Raw genomic sequence first — 19,580 nt, 5'->3', positions numbered from 1 at the left:
GCACTATACATACATGTCGCCAGTCCTCAGGCACCTCGCCATGATCCATACATACCCTAGGAATACCATCCACTCCGGCCGCCTTGCCGCATTTCATCTTACGCATGTCTTTCACCGACTCTTCTCTCTTCACCAGACCACTGTCCATCACTTTGCATACCACCCTAACCAAAACCCCTACATCTGCCACTCTATCATCAAATGCATTTAATTGTTCTTCAAAGTATTCCATTTTTACTTTATCCCTACCTGTTAATACTTCCCGGCTTGCCAACTTCACCGAAGTTCTCATTTATTCTGTCATTCGCATATCATTTATCGCCCTCCAAAATATCTTATTCTCCCTCAAGTCTACTGATACTCACTCATCCCAACTTTCATTTACTCTCCGTTTCAACCCCTGCACCTTCCTCTGGATCTGCTGCCGCTTTCTCTTACACATCTCCCAATCATTTGCACTCCGTTTGTAAGTACGGCCCAAACACCTCTCTTTCCTCTTGCACTAGCAATTTTACTTCTCTGTCCCACCACTCACTACCCTTCCTCATCTGTCCACTTCACACCTTTCGCATGCCACAGGCATCTCAGGCACATGCAATCACTGCTTCCTTAAATATCTCCCATTCCTCGACCACTCCACTCTTTTCAATTGCTCTCACCTTTAGCCATCTACAATAGCCTCTCCTGGTTTTCTTCACACAGGTCTCTTTTCCAAGGTCACTTAATCTCACCACTCCCTGCTCCTCGACATTGTTTCTTCTACAAAAACCTCTACAAATCTTCACTCTCGCTTCCACAAGATAGTGATCAGACATCCCACAAACTGCAACTCTCAGCAAATTTATATCCAATTGTCCCTTTTTTACATGCTTATCAATTGATATATAATTTAGTGGTATTCCCAATCACCAGTCTTTTTGAGCACACAATTCCACAAGCTGTTAATCATATCCATTCATAGTACTGACTATCCCATGCACCCAAGTTATACCTTCACTCGTCACATTAATTATCTTCGCATTTTAATCTCTATTAAAACTGCTGACTTGCAACAGAAAGAGCGTGCTTGAAAGAGCAGAAGAGGGCGTGTTGAAGTGGTCTGGATATTTGGAGACAATGAGTGAAGAACGATCGGAAAACAGGACATATGTGTCAGGAGTGGAGGGAGCAAGGAGAGCGGGAACACCAAATTGGAGATGGAAGGATGAAATGAAAAAGATTTTGAGCGATCAAGGCCTGAACATGCAGGTCACGTAAAAGGCGTGCGAGGAATAGAGTAAATTGGAGCGATATGGTATGATGGCGTCAACGTGATATCAGTGGACTGAGCCAGGCCATTTGAAACGTCAAGAGTAACCCAGGGAGAGGACTGTGGGGCCTGGACGTGGATAGGGAGCTGTGCATTACACATTTCATCTCGAGTATGAATGTGAGTGTATACGGTTTCTCTTCATCTGTATCCTGGTGCTACCTCGCTAACTCAAGGGGACGGCTATCAGGTGTTGGGGAGAAGAAAAGAATATATAGACAATTTTCTTTTTCCTTTTTAAAGCATTTATGCTGTTTCTCGTGGGGGGGGAGTGGCGTCGAGAATGGATGACGAAAAATGGAACCATGGAAGCGGAAGTGGATCATAGGGTGGGGGAGGGGGCGAAAATTCTGGGAGCCTTGAAGAATGTGTGGAAGTCGAGAACATTGTCTCGGAAAGCAAAAATGGGTATGTTTGAAGGAATAGTGGTTCCAACAATGTTGTATGGTTGCGAGGCGTGGACTATGGATAGAGTTGTGCGCAGGAGGATGGATGTGCTGGAAATGAGATGTTTGAGGACAATGTGTGGTGTGAGGTGGTTTGATCGAGTAAGTAACGTAAGGGTAAGAGAGATGTGTGGAAATAAAAAGAGCGTGGTTGAGAGAGCAGAAGAGGGTGTTTTGAAATGGTTTGGTCACATGGAGAGAATGAGTGAGGAAAGATTGACCAAGAGGATATATGTGTCGGAGGTGGAGGGAACGAGGAGAAGAGGGAGACCAAATTGGAGGTGGAAAGATGGAGTGAAATAGATTTTGTGTGATCGGGGCCTGAACATGCAGGAGGGTGAAAGGAGGGCAAAGAATAGAGTGAATTGGAGCGATGTTTTATACCGGGGTTGACGTGCTGTCAGTGGATTGAATCAAGGCATGTGTATGGGGGTGGGTTCGGCCATTTTCTTTCGTCTGTTTCCTTGCGCTACCTCGCAAACGCGGGAGACAGCGACAAAGCAAAAAAAAAAAAAAAAAAAAAAAATATATATATATATATATATATATATATATATATATATATATATATATATATATATATATATATATATATATATATATATATATATATATATATATATATCAACCCTATCATATGCCTTCTCCAGATCAATAAATGCTACATACAAATCCATTTGCTTTTCTAAGTATTCCTCAGTGAATGTAGGTTTGCGGCAGGGGTGTGTGATGTCTCCATGGTTGTTTAATTTGTTTATGGATGGGGTTGTTTGGGAGGTGAATGCAAGAGTTTTGGAAAGGGGGGCAAGAATGAAGTCTGTTGTGGATGAGAGAGCTTGGGAAGTGTCAATTGTTGTTCGCTGATGATACAGCGCTGGTGGCTGATTCATGTGAGAAACCGCAGAAGCTGGTGACTGAGTTTGGTAAAGTGTGTGAAAGAAGAACGTTAAGAGTAAATGTGAATAAGAGCAAGTTTATTATGTACAGTAGGGTTGAGGGTCAAGTCAATTGGAAGGTAAGTTTGAATGGAGAAAAACTGGAGGAAGTAAAGTGTTCTAGATATCTGGGAGTGGATCTGGCAGCGGATGGAACCATGGAAGCGGAAGTGAATCATAGGGTGGGGGAGGGGGCGAAAATCCTGGGAGCCTTGAAGAATGTGTGGAAGTCGAGAACATTATCTCGGAAAGCAAAAATGGGTATGTTTGAAGGAATAGTGGTTCCAACAATGTTGTATGGTTGCGAGGCGTGGGCTATGGATAGAGTTGTGCGCAGGAGGGTGGATATGCTAGAAATGAGATGTTTGAGGACAATGTGTGGTGCGAGGTGGTTTGATCAAGCAAGTAATGTAAGGGTAAGAGAGATGTGTGGAAATAAAAAGAGCGTTGTTGAGAGAGCAAAAGAGGGTGTTTTGAAATGGTTTGGGCACATGGAGAGAATGAGTGAGGAAAGATTGACCAAGAGGATATATGTGTCGGAGGTGGAGGGAACGAGAAGTGGGAGACCAAATTGTAGGTGGAAAGATGGAGTGAAAAAGATTTTGAGTGATCGAGGCCTGAACATGCAGGAGGGTGAAAGGAGGGCAAGAGATAGGGTGAATTGGATCGATGTGGTATACCGGGGTTGACGTGCTGTCAGTGGATTGAATCAGAGCATGTGAAGCGTCTGGGGTAAACCATGGAAAGCTGTGTAGGTATGTATATTTTGCGTGTGTGGACGTGTGTATGTACATGTGTATGGGGGGGGGGGTTGGGCCATTTCTTTCGTCTGTTTCCTTGCGCTACCTCGCAAACGCGGGAGACAGCGACAAAGTATAAAAAAAAAAAAAAAAAAAAAAAAAAAAATATATATATATATATATATATATATTATATATATATATATATATATATATATATATATATATATATATCTACATATATACATATATATATATATATATATATATATATATATATATATATATATATATATATATATATATATATATATATATATATATATATATATATATATATATATATATACTGGAAAGGATTACAATTTTGCGCGTGATCAAGATATTCCTATGAGTCCACGGGGAAAATGAAACACGAAAAGTTCCCTAGTGCACTTTCGTGTAATAATCGCATCATCAGGGGAGACACAAGAGAGGAATATAACAGTCAGTTGATATACATCGAAGGGACGAAGCTAGGACGCCATTTGGTAAACATGTGATTGAATCACTTCCCGGGTATTCCCTGCGTGTCGTAGAGATCGACTAAAAGGGGTGGGAGCGGGTGGCTGGAAATCCTCCCCGCTTGTTTTTTTTTAATTTTCCAAAAGAGGGAACACAGAAGGGGGCCAGGTGAGGATATTCCCTCAAAGGCCCAGTCCTCTGTTCTTAACGCTACCTCGCTAACGCGGGAAATTGCGAATAGTATGAAAGAAAAGAAATATATATATATGTATATATATATATATATATATATATATATATATATATATATATATATATATATATATATATATATATATATATATATATATATATATATATATATTCTGGGAGATTTGATATTGTGCAGGTTCAGTGACTGACGCCCAGTTCTCCGGAACCGAATCCGATTTTCAGATTAAGTGACGATGTGCAGCTTATCCAGCTGCTGTTCTACCTTGCCTCGACTTGTTTATGGATGGATACTATCTTTGGATGGGGTCATCCCCTTTAGTGGGAGTAGCCGGAGTTCGCCCAAGGATGTCCGTTACTGTGAGGAGCTTTCACCGAAGCATACTTTTCTGCGAAGCAGCTGCAGTGATGCATGTAACAAAAATAGCCGTAACCTTGAACGAATCCTCTATTAAGATACTGTAAGAACGCTGCATTGCATTCAAATGAAGCACACAGAGTGTTTTCCATAAAAAATGGTTACCGTATGAACTCTTAGGGTCATGGGGATAATGTGCATCTTGGTATAACCATTAAGAGAGGTGAGGGACACATCTCCCCAGAAACCTCATGTGACTTTGTGAACTCTCCGGCCAGCCAGCAAGGTCCTCAGGGAACGGGACCTGAGGCTACTAACATATTGGACCTTCAGGGTTCAAGGCTGGCAGAAGAGAGCCCAGGGATATAAACACTAGCTTCTTCATTCTCATCACAGTACACCGGCCAGCATCGTTGAGAAGGCAACTTCCAAGGTAAGCGCTGGACCTGCTTTCCTTCTCTTGAACGGGAGATTATGAGCTGCTGCAGTAACTGATCTTTTGAGAGACGTTGGTAAGCTTAGATGCCAGGAATGAAAAATTATTTATATATTTTCTTTATCCCTTTATTAGGGAAGAAATGATTCTGCCTCTGTACTCCCTGCGTGTCGTAGGAGGTGACTCTAAAGGAGGCATGAGCAGGGGGCTGGAAACCCTCCCCTTCTTGCATTTCAATTTCTAAAACAGGAAGCAGAAGGAGTCAGGTGGGGAGTGTTCATCCACCTCGAAGGCTCACATTGGGGGTGTCTGAATGTGTTTGGATGTAGCCAAGATGAAAACGGAGGAGAGGTAAAGTGTTTGAGGAAAGAAACCTGTATGGTTCGGCTTATAGTAAAACGAAGCTCAAGGGTGAAGGGGAAGAATGGTTTGAAAATGTCTTAGGAGTAAAGTCAGAGGTTGGTGAGAGAACAAGAGCTAAGGAAGGAGTAACACTGTTCCTGAAGCAACAGTTGTAGGAGTATGTGATAGAGTGTAAAGAAATAAATTCTGGATTGATAGGGAAAAACTAGAATTGCATGGCGAGAGGTGAGTGATTGATCATTAAGATTGATGCTTATGCACCTGACCATGAGAAGAAAGATTATGAGAGGTAAGTTTTTTGGGAGCAGCTGAGTAATTGCGTCGGCAGCTTTGGTGCACGATGCCGGGAATTAGTGATGGTGATTCAGATACGAGGGAAAGTAATGTAGCAGTTGAGGGTTTGAATTGCTTGCATGGGGTATTCAGTGTTACGAAGGAAATAGAGAAGAGCTTTTTGAGTTTTGCTGAAGTGACTAGTGTTTGGAAAACCTGAATTATAATAAAAAAGAGATGTATACAAGTATGTGAGGGGGAGAGATGGCCAACGGCTTATTGGGGTTAAATATTAATTGACAAGCATGTAAAAGAAAGACTTTTGGATAAAATTATGCGGGAAAGGGGAAGATAGTGGGATATCTTATCACTATCTTGTAGAGGAGAGGGTGAAGAGTTTTGGGAGGTTTTCGTAAAGAAATCGAGCAATGTGGGGAGAAGTGATGAGAGTGCGTGAATTTGGAATGGAGACTTATGTGAAGAAATACCACAGAGACTGAGTGGAGAATGACGAGAGGTGTAAGCAAATAAAAGAAAGTGGCTGAGGAATGGGAGGTAATAAGGGAAGCAGTGATGGCATGTGCAGAAATGCATGTGGCATGGGAAAGATAGGAGGTGGGCAGATTAGAAACGATAGTGAATGGTTTTAATAAGAAGTAAAGTTGTCAGTGAAAGAGAAAAGAGACGAGTTTGGGCTGTACTTACAAGGAAGAAGTGCAGATAATTCAAAGATGTGTAAGAGATAGCGGCAGGAGGTCAAAAGGGAAAGGGGCAGGGGTTTCAAAAAGAAAGCAATGAGACTTGGGGTGAGAAAATATCATTAAACTTTACGGGGAATAAAAAAATGATTTGGAAGGAGTAGATGAAAGTGAGAAAGACTAGAAAACAAACGGAACATTGGTGAAGGGAGCAAAAGGGGGGGTAATAACAGATATAAGTAAGGAGGAGTGGAGTGATATTTTGAAGGACATTAAATGTTTGATGATGGATGGGAGAAGTAGGGCCCCTTTTGGTCGGTGTGGTTTGGTGAAAGCCCGCGGAAAAGAAATACGCAAATAACAAGTCAAATACTGGAGTTGAAATTTTTTAAAAAAGGGATAATTGTTTGGTTATTTGGGTGGAAAAATATTCTTTCATCATGGGTCATGGGAAAGTCCAGAACATTGGCGGAATGAACTTAGTGCAGTTTTTATAAAGGCAAAAAGGGGTAAAGGAAATTATTTAAAAAATAGGGCATAAATTTGTTGAGTACCATGGAAAATAGTGAGGAAAAATTGACCAAGAGGATATAGTGTCGGAGTGGAGGGGAAAGAGGAGAAGTGGGAGACCAAATTGGAGGGGAAAGAAAAAGTGAAAAAGATTTTGTGTGATTTCTTTCGTCTGTTTCCTTGCGCTACCTCGCAAACGCGGGAGACAGCGACGAGGTATAAAAAAAAAAAAAAAAAAAAAAAAAATATATATATATATATATATATATATATATATATATATATATATATATATATATATATATATATATATATATATATATATATTTGCTTTACTAGATAATGTTCTCGACTTCCCCACATTCTTCAAGGCTCCCATGATTTTCGCCCCCTCCCCCACCCTATGATCCACTTCCGCTTCCATGGTTCCATCCGCTGCCAGATCAACTCCCAGATATCTAAAACACTTTACTTCCTTCAGTTTTTCTCCATTCAAACTTACCTCCCAATTGACTTGACCCTCAACCCTACTGTACCTAATCTCGGAAAGCAAAAATGGGTATGTTTGAAGGAATAGTGGTTCCAACAATTTTGTATGGTTGCGAGGCGTGGGCTATGGATAGAGTTGTGCACAGGAGGGTGGATGCGCTGGAAATGAGATGTTTGAGGACAATGTGTGGTGTGAGGTGGTTTGATCGAGTAAGTAACGTAAGGGTAAGAGAGATGTGTGGAAATAAAAAGAGCGTGGTTGAGAGAGCAGAAGAGGGTGTTTTGAAATGGTTTGGGCACATGGAGAGAATGAGTGAGGAAAGATTGACCAAGAGGATATATGTGTCCAAGGTGGAGGGAACGAGGAGAAGTGGGAGACCAAATTGGAGGTGGAAAGATGGAGTGAAAAAGATTTTGTGTGATCGGGGCCTGAACATGCAGGAGGGTGAAAGGAGGGCAAGGAATAGAGTGAATTGGATCGATGTGGTATACCGGGGTTGACGTGCTGTCAGTGGATTGAATCAGGGCATGTGAAGCGTCTGGGGTAAACCATGGAAAGCTGTGTAGGCATGTATATTTGCGTGTGTGGACGTGTATGTATATACATGTGTACGGGGGTGGGTTGGGCCATTTCTTTCGTCTGTTTCCTTGCGATACCTCGCAAACGCGGGAGACAGCGACAAAGCAAAAAAAAAAAATATATATATATATATATATATATATATATATATATATATATATATATATATATATATATATATATATATATACATATATATATATATATATATATATATATATATATATATATATATATATATATATATACATATATATATATATATATATATATATATATATATATATATATATATATATATATATATATATATATATATATATATATATATATCTACATATATACATATATATATATATATATATATATATATATATATATATATATATATATATATATATATATATATATATATATATATATATATATATATATATATATATATATATATATATATATATATATACTGGAAAGGATTACAATTTTGCGCGTGATCAAGATATTCCTATGAGTCCACGGGGAAAATGAAACACGAAAAGTTCCCTAGTGCACTTTCGTGTAATAATCGCATCATCAGGGGAGACACAAGAGAGGAATATAACAGTCAATTGATATACATCGAAGGGACGAAGCTAGGACGCCATTTGGTAAACATGTGATTGAATCACTTCCCGGGTATTCCCTGCGTGTCGTAGAGATCGACTAAAAGGGGTGGGAGCGGGTGGCTGGAAATCCTCCCCGCTTGTTTTTTTTAAATTTTCCAAAAGAGGGAACAGAGAAGGGGGCCAGGTGAGGATATTCCCGCAAAGGCCCAGTCCTCTGTTCTTAACGCTACCTCGCTAACGCGGGAAATTGCGAATAGTATGAAAGAAAAGAAATATATATATATATATATATATATATATATATATATATATATATATATATATATATATATATATATATATATATTCTGGGAGATTTGATATTGTGCAGGTTCAGTGACTGACGCCCAGTTCTCCGGAACCGAATCCGATTTTCAGATTAAGTGACGATGTGCAGCTTATCCAGCTGCTGTTCTACCTTGCCTCGACTTGTTTATGGATGGATACTATCTTTGGATTGGGTCATCCCCTTTAGTGGGAGTAGCCGGAGTTCGCCCAAGGATGTCCGTTACTGTGAGGAGCTTTCACCGAAGCATACTTTTCTGCGAAGCAGCTGCAGTGATGCATGTAACAAAAATAGCCGTAACCTTGAACGAATCCTCTATTAAGATACTGTAAGAACGCTGCATTGCATTCAAATGAAGCACACAGAGTGTTTTCCATTAAAAAAATAGTTACCGTATGAACTCTTAGGGTCATGGGGATAATGTGCATCTTGGTATAACCATTAAGAGAGGTGAGGGACACATCTCCCCAGAAACCTCATGTGACTTTGTGAACTCTCCGGCCAGCCAGCAAGGTCCTCAGGGAACGGGACCTGAGGCTACTAACATATTCGACCTTCAGGGTTCAAGGCTGGCAGAAGAGAGCCCAGGGATATAAACACTAGCTTCTTCATTCTCATCACAGTACACCGGCCAGCATCGTTGAGAAGGAAACTTCCAAGGTAAGCGCTGGACCTGCTTTCCTTCTCTTGAACGGGAGATTATGAGCTGCTGCAGTAACTGATCTTTTGAGAGACGTTGGTAAGCTTAGATGCCAGGAATGAAAAATTATTTACATATTTTCTTTATCCCTTTATTAGGGAAGAAATGATTCTGCCTCTGTACTCCCTGCGTGTCGTAGGAGGTGACTCTAAAGGAGGCATGAGCAGGGGGCTGGAAACCCTCCCCTTCTTGCATTTCAATTTCTAAAACAGGAAGCAGAAGGAGTCAGGTGGGGAGTGTTCATCCACCTCGAAGGCTCACATTGGGGGTGTCTGAATGTGTTTGGATGTAGCCAAGATGAAAACGGAGGAGAGGTAAAGTGTTTGAGGAAAGAAACCTGTATGGTTCGGCTTATAGTAAAACGAAGCTCAAGGGTGAAGGGGAAGAATGGTTTGAAAATGTCTTAGGAGTAAAGTCAGAGGTTGGTGAGAGAACAAGAGCTAAGGAAGGAGTAACACTGTTCCTGAAGCAACAGTTGTAGGAGTATGTGATAGAGTGTAAAGAAATAAATTCTGGATTGATATGGGTAAAACTAGAATTGCATGGCGAGAGGTGAGTGATTGATCATGAAGATTGATGCTTATGCACCTGACCATGAGAAGAAAGATTATGAGAGGTAAGTGTTTTGGGAGCAGCTGAGTAATTGCGTCGGCAGCTTTGGTGCACGATGCCGGGAATTAGTGATGGTGATTCAGATACGAGGGTAAGTAATGTAGCAGTTGAGGGTTGAATTGCTTTGCATGGGGTATTCAGTGTTACGAATGGAAATAGAGAAGAGCTTGTTGAGTTTTGTGCTGAAAGTGACTAGTGATTGGAAATACCTGAATTATAATAAAAAAGAGATGTATACAAGTATGTGAGTGGGAGAGATGGCCAACGAGCATTATTAGGTTAAATATTAATTGACAAGCATGTAAAAGAAAGACTTTTGGATAAAATTATGCTGAGAGGGGAAGATAGTGGGATATCTTATCACTATCTTGTAGAGGAGAGGGGTGAAGAGTTTTAGAGGTTTTCGTAAAGTATCGAGCAATGTAGGGAGAAGTGATGAGAGTGCGTGAATTTGGAATGGAGACTTATGTGAAGAAATACCAGCAGAGACTGAGTGGAGAATGACGAGAGGTGTAAGCAAATGAAGAAAGTGGCTGAGGAATGGGAGGTAATAAGGGAAGCAGTGATGGCATGTGCAGAAATGCATGTGGCATGCGAAAGATAGGAGGTGGGCAGATTAGAAACGATAGTGAATGGTGTAATGAAGAAGTAAAGTTGTCAGTGAAAGAGAAGAGAGACGAGTTTGGGCTGTACTTACAAGGAAGAAGTGCAGATAATTCAAAGATGTGTAAGAGATAGCGGCAGGAGGTCAAAAGGAAGGTGCAGGGGTTCAAAAAGAAAGCAATGAGACTTGGGGTGAGAGGTATCATTAAACTTTACGGAGAATAAAAAGATGATTTGGAAGGAGGTAGATGATGTGAGAAAGACTAGAAAACAAACGGGAACATTGGTGAAGGGAGCAAAAGGGGTTGTAATAACAGGTAGTGATGAAGTAAGGAGGAGATGGAGTGAGTATTTTGAAGGACTATTAAATGTTTGATGATGGAGTGGCAGAAGTAGGGCCTTTAGGTCGGTGTGGTTTGGTGAAAGCCTCGCGGAAGATGAAATACAGCAAGATAACAGGAGTCAATAGTACTGGAGTTGAAATTGTTAAGAAAAGGGATAATTGTTTTGGTTATTGGATGGAAAGAATATTCTTTGCATGCATGGATCATGGTAAAGTGCCAGAACATTGGCGGAATGTAACTTGAGTGCAGTTGTATAAAGGCAAAGGTGGTAAAGGAAATTATTCAAAAGATAGAGGCATAAATTTGTTGAGTATCCATGGAGAGAATGAGTGAGGAAAGATTGACCAAGAGGATATACGTGTCGGAGGTGGAGGGAACGAGGAGAAGTGGGAGACCAAATTGGAGGTGGAAAGATGGAGTGAAAAAGATTTTGTGTGATCGGGGCCTGAACATGCAGGAGAGTGAAAGGAGGGCAAGGAATAGAGTGAATTGGATCGATGTGGTATACCGGGGTTGACGTGCTGTCAGTGGATTGAATCAGGGCATATGAAGCGTCTGGGGTAAACCATGGAAAGTTGTGTGGGGCCTGGATGTGGAAAGGGAGCTGTGGTTTCGGGCATTATTGCGTGACAGCTAGAGACTGAGTGTGAACGAATGGGGCCTTTGTTGTCTTTTCCTAGTGCTACCTCGTACACATGAGGGGGGAGGGGGAAGGTATTCCATGTGTGGCGAGGTGGCGATGGGAGTGAATGGGGGCAGACAGTGTGAATTGTGTGCATGGGTATATATGTATGTGTCTGTGTATGTATATATATATATATGTGTACATTGAGATGTATAGGTATGTATATTTGCGTGTGTGGACGTGTGTGTGTATACATTGTGTATGGGGGTGGGTTGGGCCATTTCTTTCGTCTGTTTCCTTGCGCTACCTCGCAAACGCGGGAGACAGCGACAAAGCAAAAAAAAAAAAATATATACATATATATATATATATATATATATATATATATATATATATATATATATATATATATCTTGGAAAGCAAAAATGGTTATGTTTGAAGGAATAGTGGTTCCAACAATGTTATATGGTTGCGAGACGTGTCCTGTACACAGAGTTGTACGGAGGAGGGTGGATGTGCTACAAATGAGATGTTTGAGGACACTATTCACTCTATTGTCGCTGTCTCCCGGGTTAGCAAGGTAGCGCAAGGAAACAGACGAAAGAATGGCCCAACCCACCAACATACACATGTATATACATACACGTCCACATACGCAAAATATACATATCTATACATCTCAACGTATACATATATATACACACACACACACACACACACATGTGCATAATTTATACTGTCTGCTTTTATTCATTCCCATCGTCAACCCGCCATACATGAAATAACAACCCCCTTCCCCCTCATGTGCGCGAGGTAGTGCTAGGAAAAGACAACAAAGGCCACATTCGTTCACACTCAGTCTCGAGCTGTCATGTAATAAAGCACCGAAACCGCAGCTCCTTTTCCACATCCAGGCCCCACAGAACTTTCCATGGTTTACCCCAGACGCTTCACATGCCCTGGATCAGTCCATTGACAGGACAACGACCCCGGTATACCATATCGTTCCCATTCACTCTATTCCTTGCACGCCTTTCACCCTCCTGCATGTTCAGACCCCGATCGCTCAAAATCTTTTTTACTCCATCTTTCCACCTCCAATTTTGTCTTCCACTTCTCGTTCCTTCCACCTCTGACACATATATCCTCTTTGTCAATCTCTCCTCACTCATTCTCTCCATATAACCGAACCATTTCAAAACACCCTCTTCTGCTCTCTCAACCACACTCTTTTTATGAACACACATCTCTCTTACTCTATTATTCCTTACTCAATCAAACCACCTCGCACCACATAATGTCCGCAAACATCTCATTTTCAGCACATCCACCCTCCTCCGCACAACTCTAGCCATAGCCCACGCCTCGCAACCATGTAAAATTGTTGGAACCACTATTCCTTCAAACATGCCCATTTTTGCTTTCCGAGATAATGTTCTCGACTTCCACACATTCTTCAAAGCTCCCAGAACGCTCGCCCCCTCCCCCACCCTATGATTCACTTCCGCTCCCATGGTTCCATCCGCTGCCAAATCCACTAAAACACATCACTTCCTCCAGTTTTTCTCCATTCAAACTTACCTCCCAATTGACTTGACCCTCAACCCTACTGTACCTAATAACCTTGCTCTTATTCACATTTACTCTCAGCTTTCTTCTTTCACACACTTTATCAAACTCAGTCACCAGCTTCTGCAGTTTCTCACACGAATCAGCCACCAGCGCTGTATCATCAGCGAACAATAACTGACTCACTTCCCAAGCTTTCTCATCCACAACAGACTTCATACTTGCCCCGCTTTCCAAACTCTTGCATTCACCTCCCTAACAACCCCATCCATAAACAAATTAAACAACCATGGAGACATCACACACCCCTGCCGCAAACCGACATTCACTGAGAACCAATCACTTTCCTCTCTTCCCACACGTACACATGCCTTACATCCTCGATAAAAACTTTTCGTTGCTTCTAACAACATTCTTCCCACAACAAATATTCTTAATACCTTCCACAGAGCATCTCTATCAACTCTATCATATGCCTTCTCCAGATCCATAAATGCTACATATAAATCCATTTGCTTTTCTAAGTATTTCTCACATACATTCTTCAAAGCAAACACCTGATCCACACATACTCTACCACTTTTGAAACCACACTGCTCTTCCCCAATCTGATGCGCTGTACATGCCTTTACCCTCTTAATCATTACCCTCCCATATAATTTACCAGGAATACTCAACAAACTTATACCTCTGTAATTTGAGCACCCACTTTTATCCCCTTTGCCTTTGTACAATGGCACTATGCAAACATTCCGCCAATCCTCAGGCACCTCACGATGAGATATACATACAATGAACAATCTTACCAACCAGTCAACAATACAGTCACCCCCTTTTTTAATAAACTCCACTGCAATACCATCCAAACCTGCTGCCTTGCCGGCTTCCATCTTCCGCAAAGCATTTAGCACCTCTTCTCTGTTTACCAAATCATTTTCCCTAACCCTCTCACTTTCCACACCACCTCAACCCAAAACACCCTGATTCTGCCACTCTATCACCAAACTCATTCAACAAACCTTCAAAATACTCACTCCATCTCCTTCTCACATCACCACTACTTGTTATCACCTCCCCATTATCCCCCTTCACTGAAGTTCCCATTTGTTCCCTTGTCTTACGCACTTTGTTTACCTCCTTCCAAAACATCTTTTTATCCTCCCTAAAATTTAATGATACTCTCTCACCCCAACTCTCATTTGCCCTCTTTTTCACCTCTTGCACCTTTCTCTTGACGTCTTCCCTCTTTCTTTTATACATCTCCCTCTCATTTGCATCATTTCCTTGCAAAAAACGTCCAAATGCCTCTCTCTTCTCTTTCACTAGGAATCTTACCTCTTCATCCCACCACTCACTACCCTTTCTAATCTGCCCACCTACCACGCTTCTCATGCCACAAGCATCTTTTGCGCAATCCATCACTGATTCCCTAAATACATCCCATTTCTCCCTTCACTCCCCTTACGTCCTTAGTTCTCACCTTTTTCAATTCTCTACTCAGTCTCTCCTGTTACTTCCACACACAACTCTCCTTCCTAAGCTCACTAACTCTCACCACTCTTTTCACCCAAACATTCTCTCTTCTTTTCTGAAAACCTCTACAAATCTTCACCTTCGCCTCCACAAGATAATGATCAGACATCCATCCAGTTGCACCTCTCGACACATTAACATCCAAAAGTCTCTCTTTCGCGCGCCTGTCAATTAACACGTAATCCTATAACGCTCTCTGGCCATCTCTCCTACTTACATACGTATACTTATGTATATCTCGCTTTTTAAACCAGGTAATCCCAATCACCAGTTCTTTCTCAGCACATAAATCTACAAGCTCTTCACCATTTTCATTTACAACACAGAACACCCCATGTACACCAATCATTCCCTCAACTGCCACATTACTCACCTTTGCATTCAAATTACCCATCACTATAACCCGGTCTCGTGCATCAAAACTACTACCACACTTACTTAGCTGCTCCCAAAACACTTGCCTCTCATGATCTTTCTTCTCATGCCCAGGTGCATATGCACCATTAATCACCCATCTCTCTCCATCAACTTTCAGTTTTACCCATATCAATCTAGAGTTTACTTTCTACGCTCTATCACATACTTCCACCACTCCTGTTTCAGGAGTAGTGCTACTCCTTCCTTTGCTCTCGTCCTCTCACTAACCCCTGACCCTACTTCCAAGACATTCCCAAACCACTCTTCCCTTTATCCTTGAGCTTCGTTTCACTCAGAGCCAAAACATCCAGGTTCCTTTCCTCAAACATACAACCTATCTCTCCTTTTTTCTCACCTTGCTTGCATTCACACACATTTAGACACCCCAATCTGAGCCTACGAGGAGGATGAGCACTCCCTGCGTGACTCCTTCTTCTGTTTCCCCTTTTAGAAAGTTAAAATACAAGGAGGGTGAAACATGCAGGAGGGTGAAAGGAGGGTAAGGAATAGAGTGAATTGGATCGATGTGGTATACCGGGGTTGAAGTGCTGTCAGTGGATTGAATCAGGGCATGTGAAGCGTCTGGGGTAAACCATGGAAAGCTGTGTAGGTATGTATATTTGCGTGTGTGGACGTATGTATATACATGTGTATGGGGGTGGGTTGAGCCATTTCTTTCGTCTGTTTCTTTGCGCTACCTCGCAAACGCGGGAGACAGCGACAAAGCAAAAAAAAAAAAAAAAAAATATATATATATATATATATATATATATATATATATATATATATATATATATATATATATATATATATATATATATATATATATATACACACATATATGGAAAAAGTCTACATGTAACATGTAATGGCACGGATAGGGGATTGTGAACACTACCCACCAGGCTGAGCCGTTCGTTCCTGATGCTATGTCGTTAAATCTAGAAGGGTGAGAAAGTATGAATGCGCATACTATTTAAACATATATTTTGCTTCTAGATGAATTCCAAGTGTGTCCTTCTGGTAGCATTGGTGCTGGATGTTGTGGCAGGATTGGTGAATGATTATTCCTACTACTCAGTGGGACCTTCGTATCATTCACAGGCCTCTTGCCTCCCCAAGACCTATCATCTCACCCACTATGAGACGAAGACTGAAGAGGTAAGAACTGCTTGAAGACTCACTGTATGGGTATACGAGCAGGTCCAGCAGGTCAGGTAAGGAAGGATTCATACTTTGTTTAAGGAGGAATCTTACAGTTTTACATTATCTCCGTTCCACAGACATCCAATAGAATTCAGCAAAATCATCTGTGCTGGATTTATCTACAATACATGTGCCCCACGGTGGATAATGTGACACAATTGTGTACGATGTGGAGGCAGGTCTAGTAGGTCAGTAATGGGAGGACTTAATGGATATAGGGAAGGTACAGCAGGAGGGATTTAAGGAATGCAGGGGCAGTTCAAGTAAGTCACTCCTGGAAGGACTCCAGGAATACTGAGGCATACAGCAGGCTATTACTAGGGGAACTTAAAGGATGTTTGGTCAGGTACAGCAGTTTTAAGACAAGGACTTAATACATGGGATGCTTGGGCAGGTCTACTAGACAGTACTGGAAGGACCTAAGAGTTGGAATGCCGGAATAATTGCAACGGGGGAGGGGTAACAGGAGAGCATAAATGATGCAGGTAAGGCTGATTTTGCTATGGGTTCTGCTTGAAAAAGTAAACATATCATGTTGATTTTTTCTTAACTCCAGGTCCCGGTGTATTCCACCGTATACAAGTCTCGGGTCGTCCCCACCACCAGATACCGAACTAGGCACAAGACCCATTACGTCACCAGGTACGAGACCAAGGAAGTTCCGCGGTACGTCACCCAAACTACTGTAAAAACTTTGGCTGAAGTCGTGACTCGGGTCCAAACCAAATACAGTACCCGGTACCGATCCCGTTACATCACTAAGACCGTATCATCCCACACAACCAAGACGGAATACAAGTCCGTGTACAGTAACCCCGAGACTAAGACCGTGTACAGCACCACTCATAGGCCTCATTATGAGACCAAGACCCACAAGGAGCATGTGACGCACTACGTGACCAAAGTGATTCCTCAGTACCAGACCGTCACCGAGACCCATCGTGGCTACAAGATCGTGTGCCCCAGTCACAGCCACCGAAACCCAAGGTCCTGGTAACTGGCTAGACTAAGAGATGCCTTATTGTTAATATCTGCTCTCTTATCGCTTGTTACAAGATTGTGTTGATAGAATTATACATCATACTTTGTAGCTGTTGCTACAAATTATACGCCCTCACAAATTCAATCAAAGAGTTATTCGAAATTAATAGCATTGTTGTGTTTTTAGATATTTCTCCTTTCTGTAATGTTTAATGAAACAACAGAAAATGAAGTGTGATTTTTTTCACTTCCTATGTTCTTTACAACATTTCATACTTTTTATCAAATACAGTTCATGAATCATTGATGTATGTGACTACCTGAAGTTCTGATTTTTCAATCTTTGTAATAGACATAGATGCATGGAAAAAATATATGAAATTTGCGCTCCTTTTCTTTTTTGAAAAGACAATCGCTCTTAAAAACGCCAGAGAGGAATACTGGAAAACTAACTGGACTAGACGTCCCAACAAAGAGAGTCAAAGAAAATAATATGAGATCCAACAGACAGGTCAGAATCAAAATTTCCCTCAAGTCCCAAGTGACAGCTCATCACCTTCTGTTAGAGTAACTATCCAAGTGTAGCTAGCACCTACTGCAGCTATTGTGTAGCAGTAGTAGTGAGTGATAGGCAACCATTGACCAGGAAGGTACTACCGTCAGGGTTCAGGGGTGAATATAGCTGCAGCGCGGTGAGCTAGCACCGCGGCATTTGTTACGTACACCCTTTCAGGCCCATACTGCTGTCTTGTTCTCTCCTTTCGTCATCCAAATGCGGGTTGCCGTCGTTTTACCTGTCTCATGCCCTCTTTTTTATCGAAAAAAAACTATTGACAACATATAATTGATACAACTTCATTTTCTTTTCCTATTATCTATTTTTCTTACCTTTTTCAAGATTTATAACAGTAGAACCAACCAGTAACTGTCCGACGCCAATTTAAATCCTCCCCACTTCTGTAGCTCCAGCTCCTAGATCTGGCTATTTTTCTTTCCATTTTTGCAGTAATTTGCGGTCTTAATTGTAAACTTGTCTCTGCTGAACGCCATCTGATTACCTCCTCCCATGATCTTTTTCTTCTCTCTGAAACTCAGATGTCCAAGGCTGCTTCTTCTTTACAGTAACAGATCTCCAGCCATGACCTCCATCACAGTATCTGTTCCGTGGGTAAAATCTATGTTTACTGTGGTTAAAAAAAAATCACCAATTTCTCGCCTCGTGGATCATGAGACCCTTAACTTTGATGCTATCTGTAACCTCCTCCGCATCCTTCCCCTAACCTCCCATAGAATCCTCCAGCTATGTTCAGCTTCGACTGATTGATTTCTTGCCACCAAGCTCTACTGTCTTTTAATTCAAGCTCTGCGTCCTTTACGCATGGGATTTCAATGTACAACACAATAACTTATTAGGATCAAGCATGGACAACCCTGGTGGAGCCGAGGCCTTTTATCTTACCCTCTTAAACGATCTTGAACAATCAATTAAATTGCTTTCGCGAGTTCCAAGCTGTCACGACTTCCCCACATACTCGACTTCCTCTTTCCATCTGAACTTTCCCACTACACACACACACCAATTCTGCCCAATTAGGGTCCTCTGACCACAACTTTATTTCTGTTGGTTCTAACTGGGCGCGCCATTTTCTATCCTTCCCTCAAAAAGCCAAACCCTGGCACTCAGGGACATTCAAAGATTATCCTTGTGCAGCTTCTTCACTGACTCCTAGAGATGGTTACTGCTTCTCTGGTCGGGATGCCTTGTGTTGTGCTAAGCGCATGGCAGAGGTTATGTTGGCCAAGATGGAGTCCTACATCCCATCTTAATTTTGTTCCCCCGCACCAAAGCAACGATTTGGTCGATTTTGCTTTGATTCCTGTCGCATCAGCAACGATGCGTACCGGACACGTACAACTCATCTCTTCCTCTGGCGCTACTTCGCTTTCATTTCTGCTCGGAATCTACAAAGCTGTTCTTCGCAAAGCACACCTTAATAAATCAATGAATACTCATGCTGATTTGACTTCTTTTCCTGACATATCCTTTTTGGTTCTTACCCAAAAACGTCTCCAACAACCTGTAATACAATATTCCCTCCTCTCCTCCAACCTGATCAATCTATTGCTAAATCTCCAGCTGATAAAGCCGGTCTTTATGGTACCTTGTTTACCTTTAACTCAACTATGGATGGTTCAGCTTGTAATCTT

General features: G+C 41.5%; 1 protein-coding gene across 1 annotated transcript; it reads left to right on the top strand.

The window, feature by feature from the left end:
• Positions 1–9,406: 9,406 nt before the first annotated feature.
• LOC139752833 (uncharacterized) lies at positions 9,407–17,604 on the top strand. The gene is made up of 3 exons (XM_071668778.1): positions 9,407–9,441; positions 16,185–16,346; positions 16,948–17,604. Exons 2-3 carry the CDS (start codon positions 16,185–16,187, stop codon positions 17,386–17,388), a joined length of 603 nt encoding a protein of 200 aa, XP_071524879.1. The 5' UTR covers positions 9,407–9,441; the 3' UTR covers positions 17,389–17,604.
• The last annotated feature ends 1,976 nt before the right edge of the window (positions 17,605–19,580 follow it).

The sequence above is a fragment of the Panulirus ornatus genome, chromosome 13 (assembly GCF_036320965.1).
Source record: "Panulirus ornatus isolate Po-2019 chromosome 13, ASM3632096v1, whole genome shotgun sequence".
Lineage (NCBI taxonomy): Eukaryota > Metazoa > Arthropoda > Malacostraca > Decapoda > Palinuridae > Panulirus > Panulirus ornatus.
The sequence above is the reverse complement of the archived record's forward strand: the minus strand, read 5'-3'. Positions and strand labels throughout refer to the sequence as shown.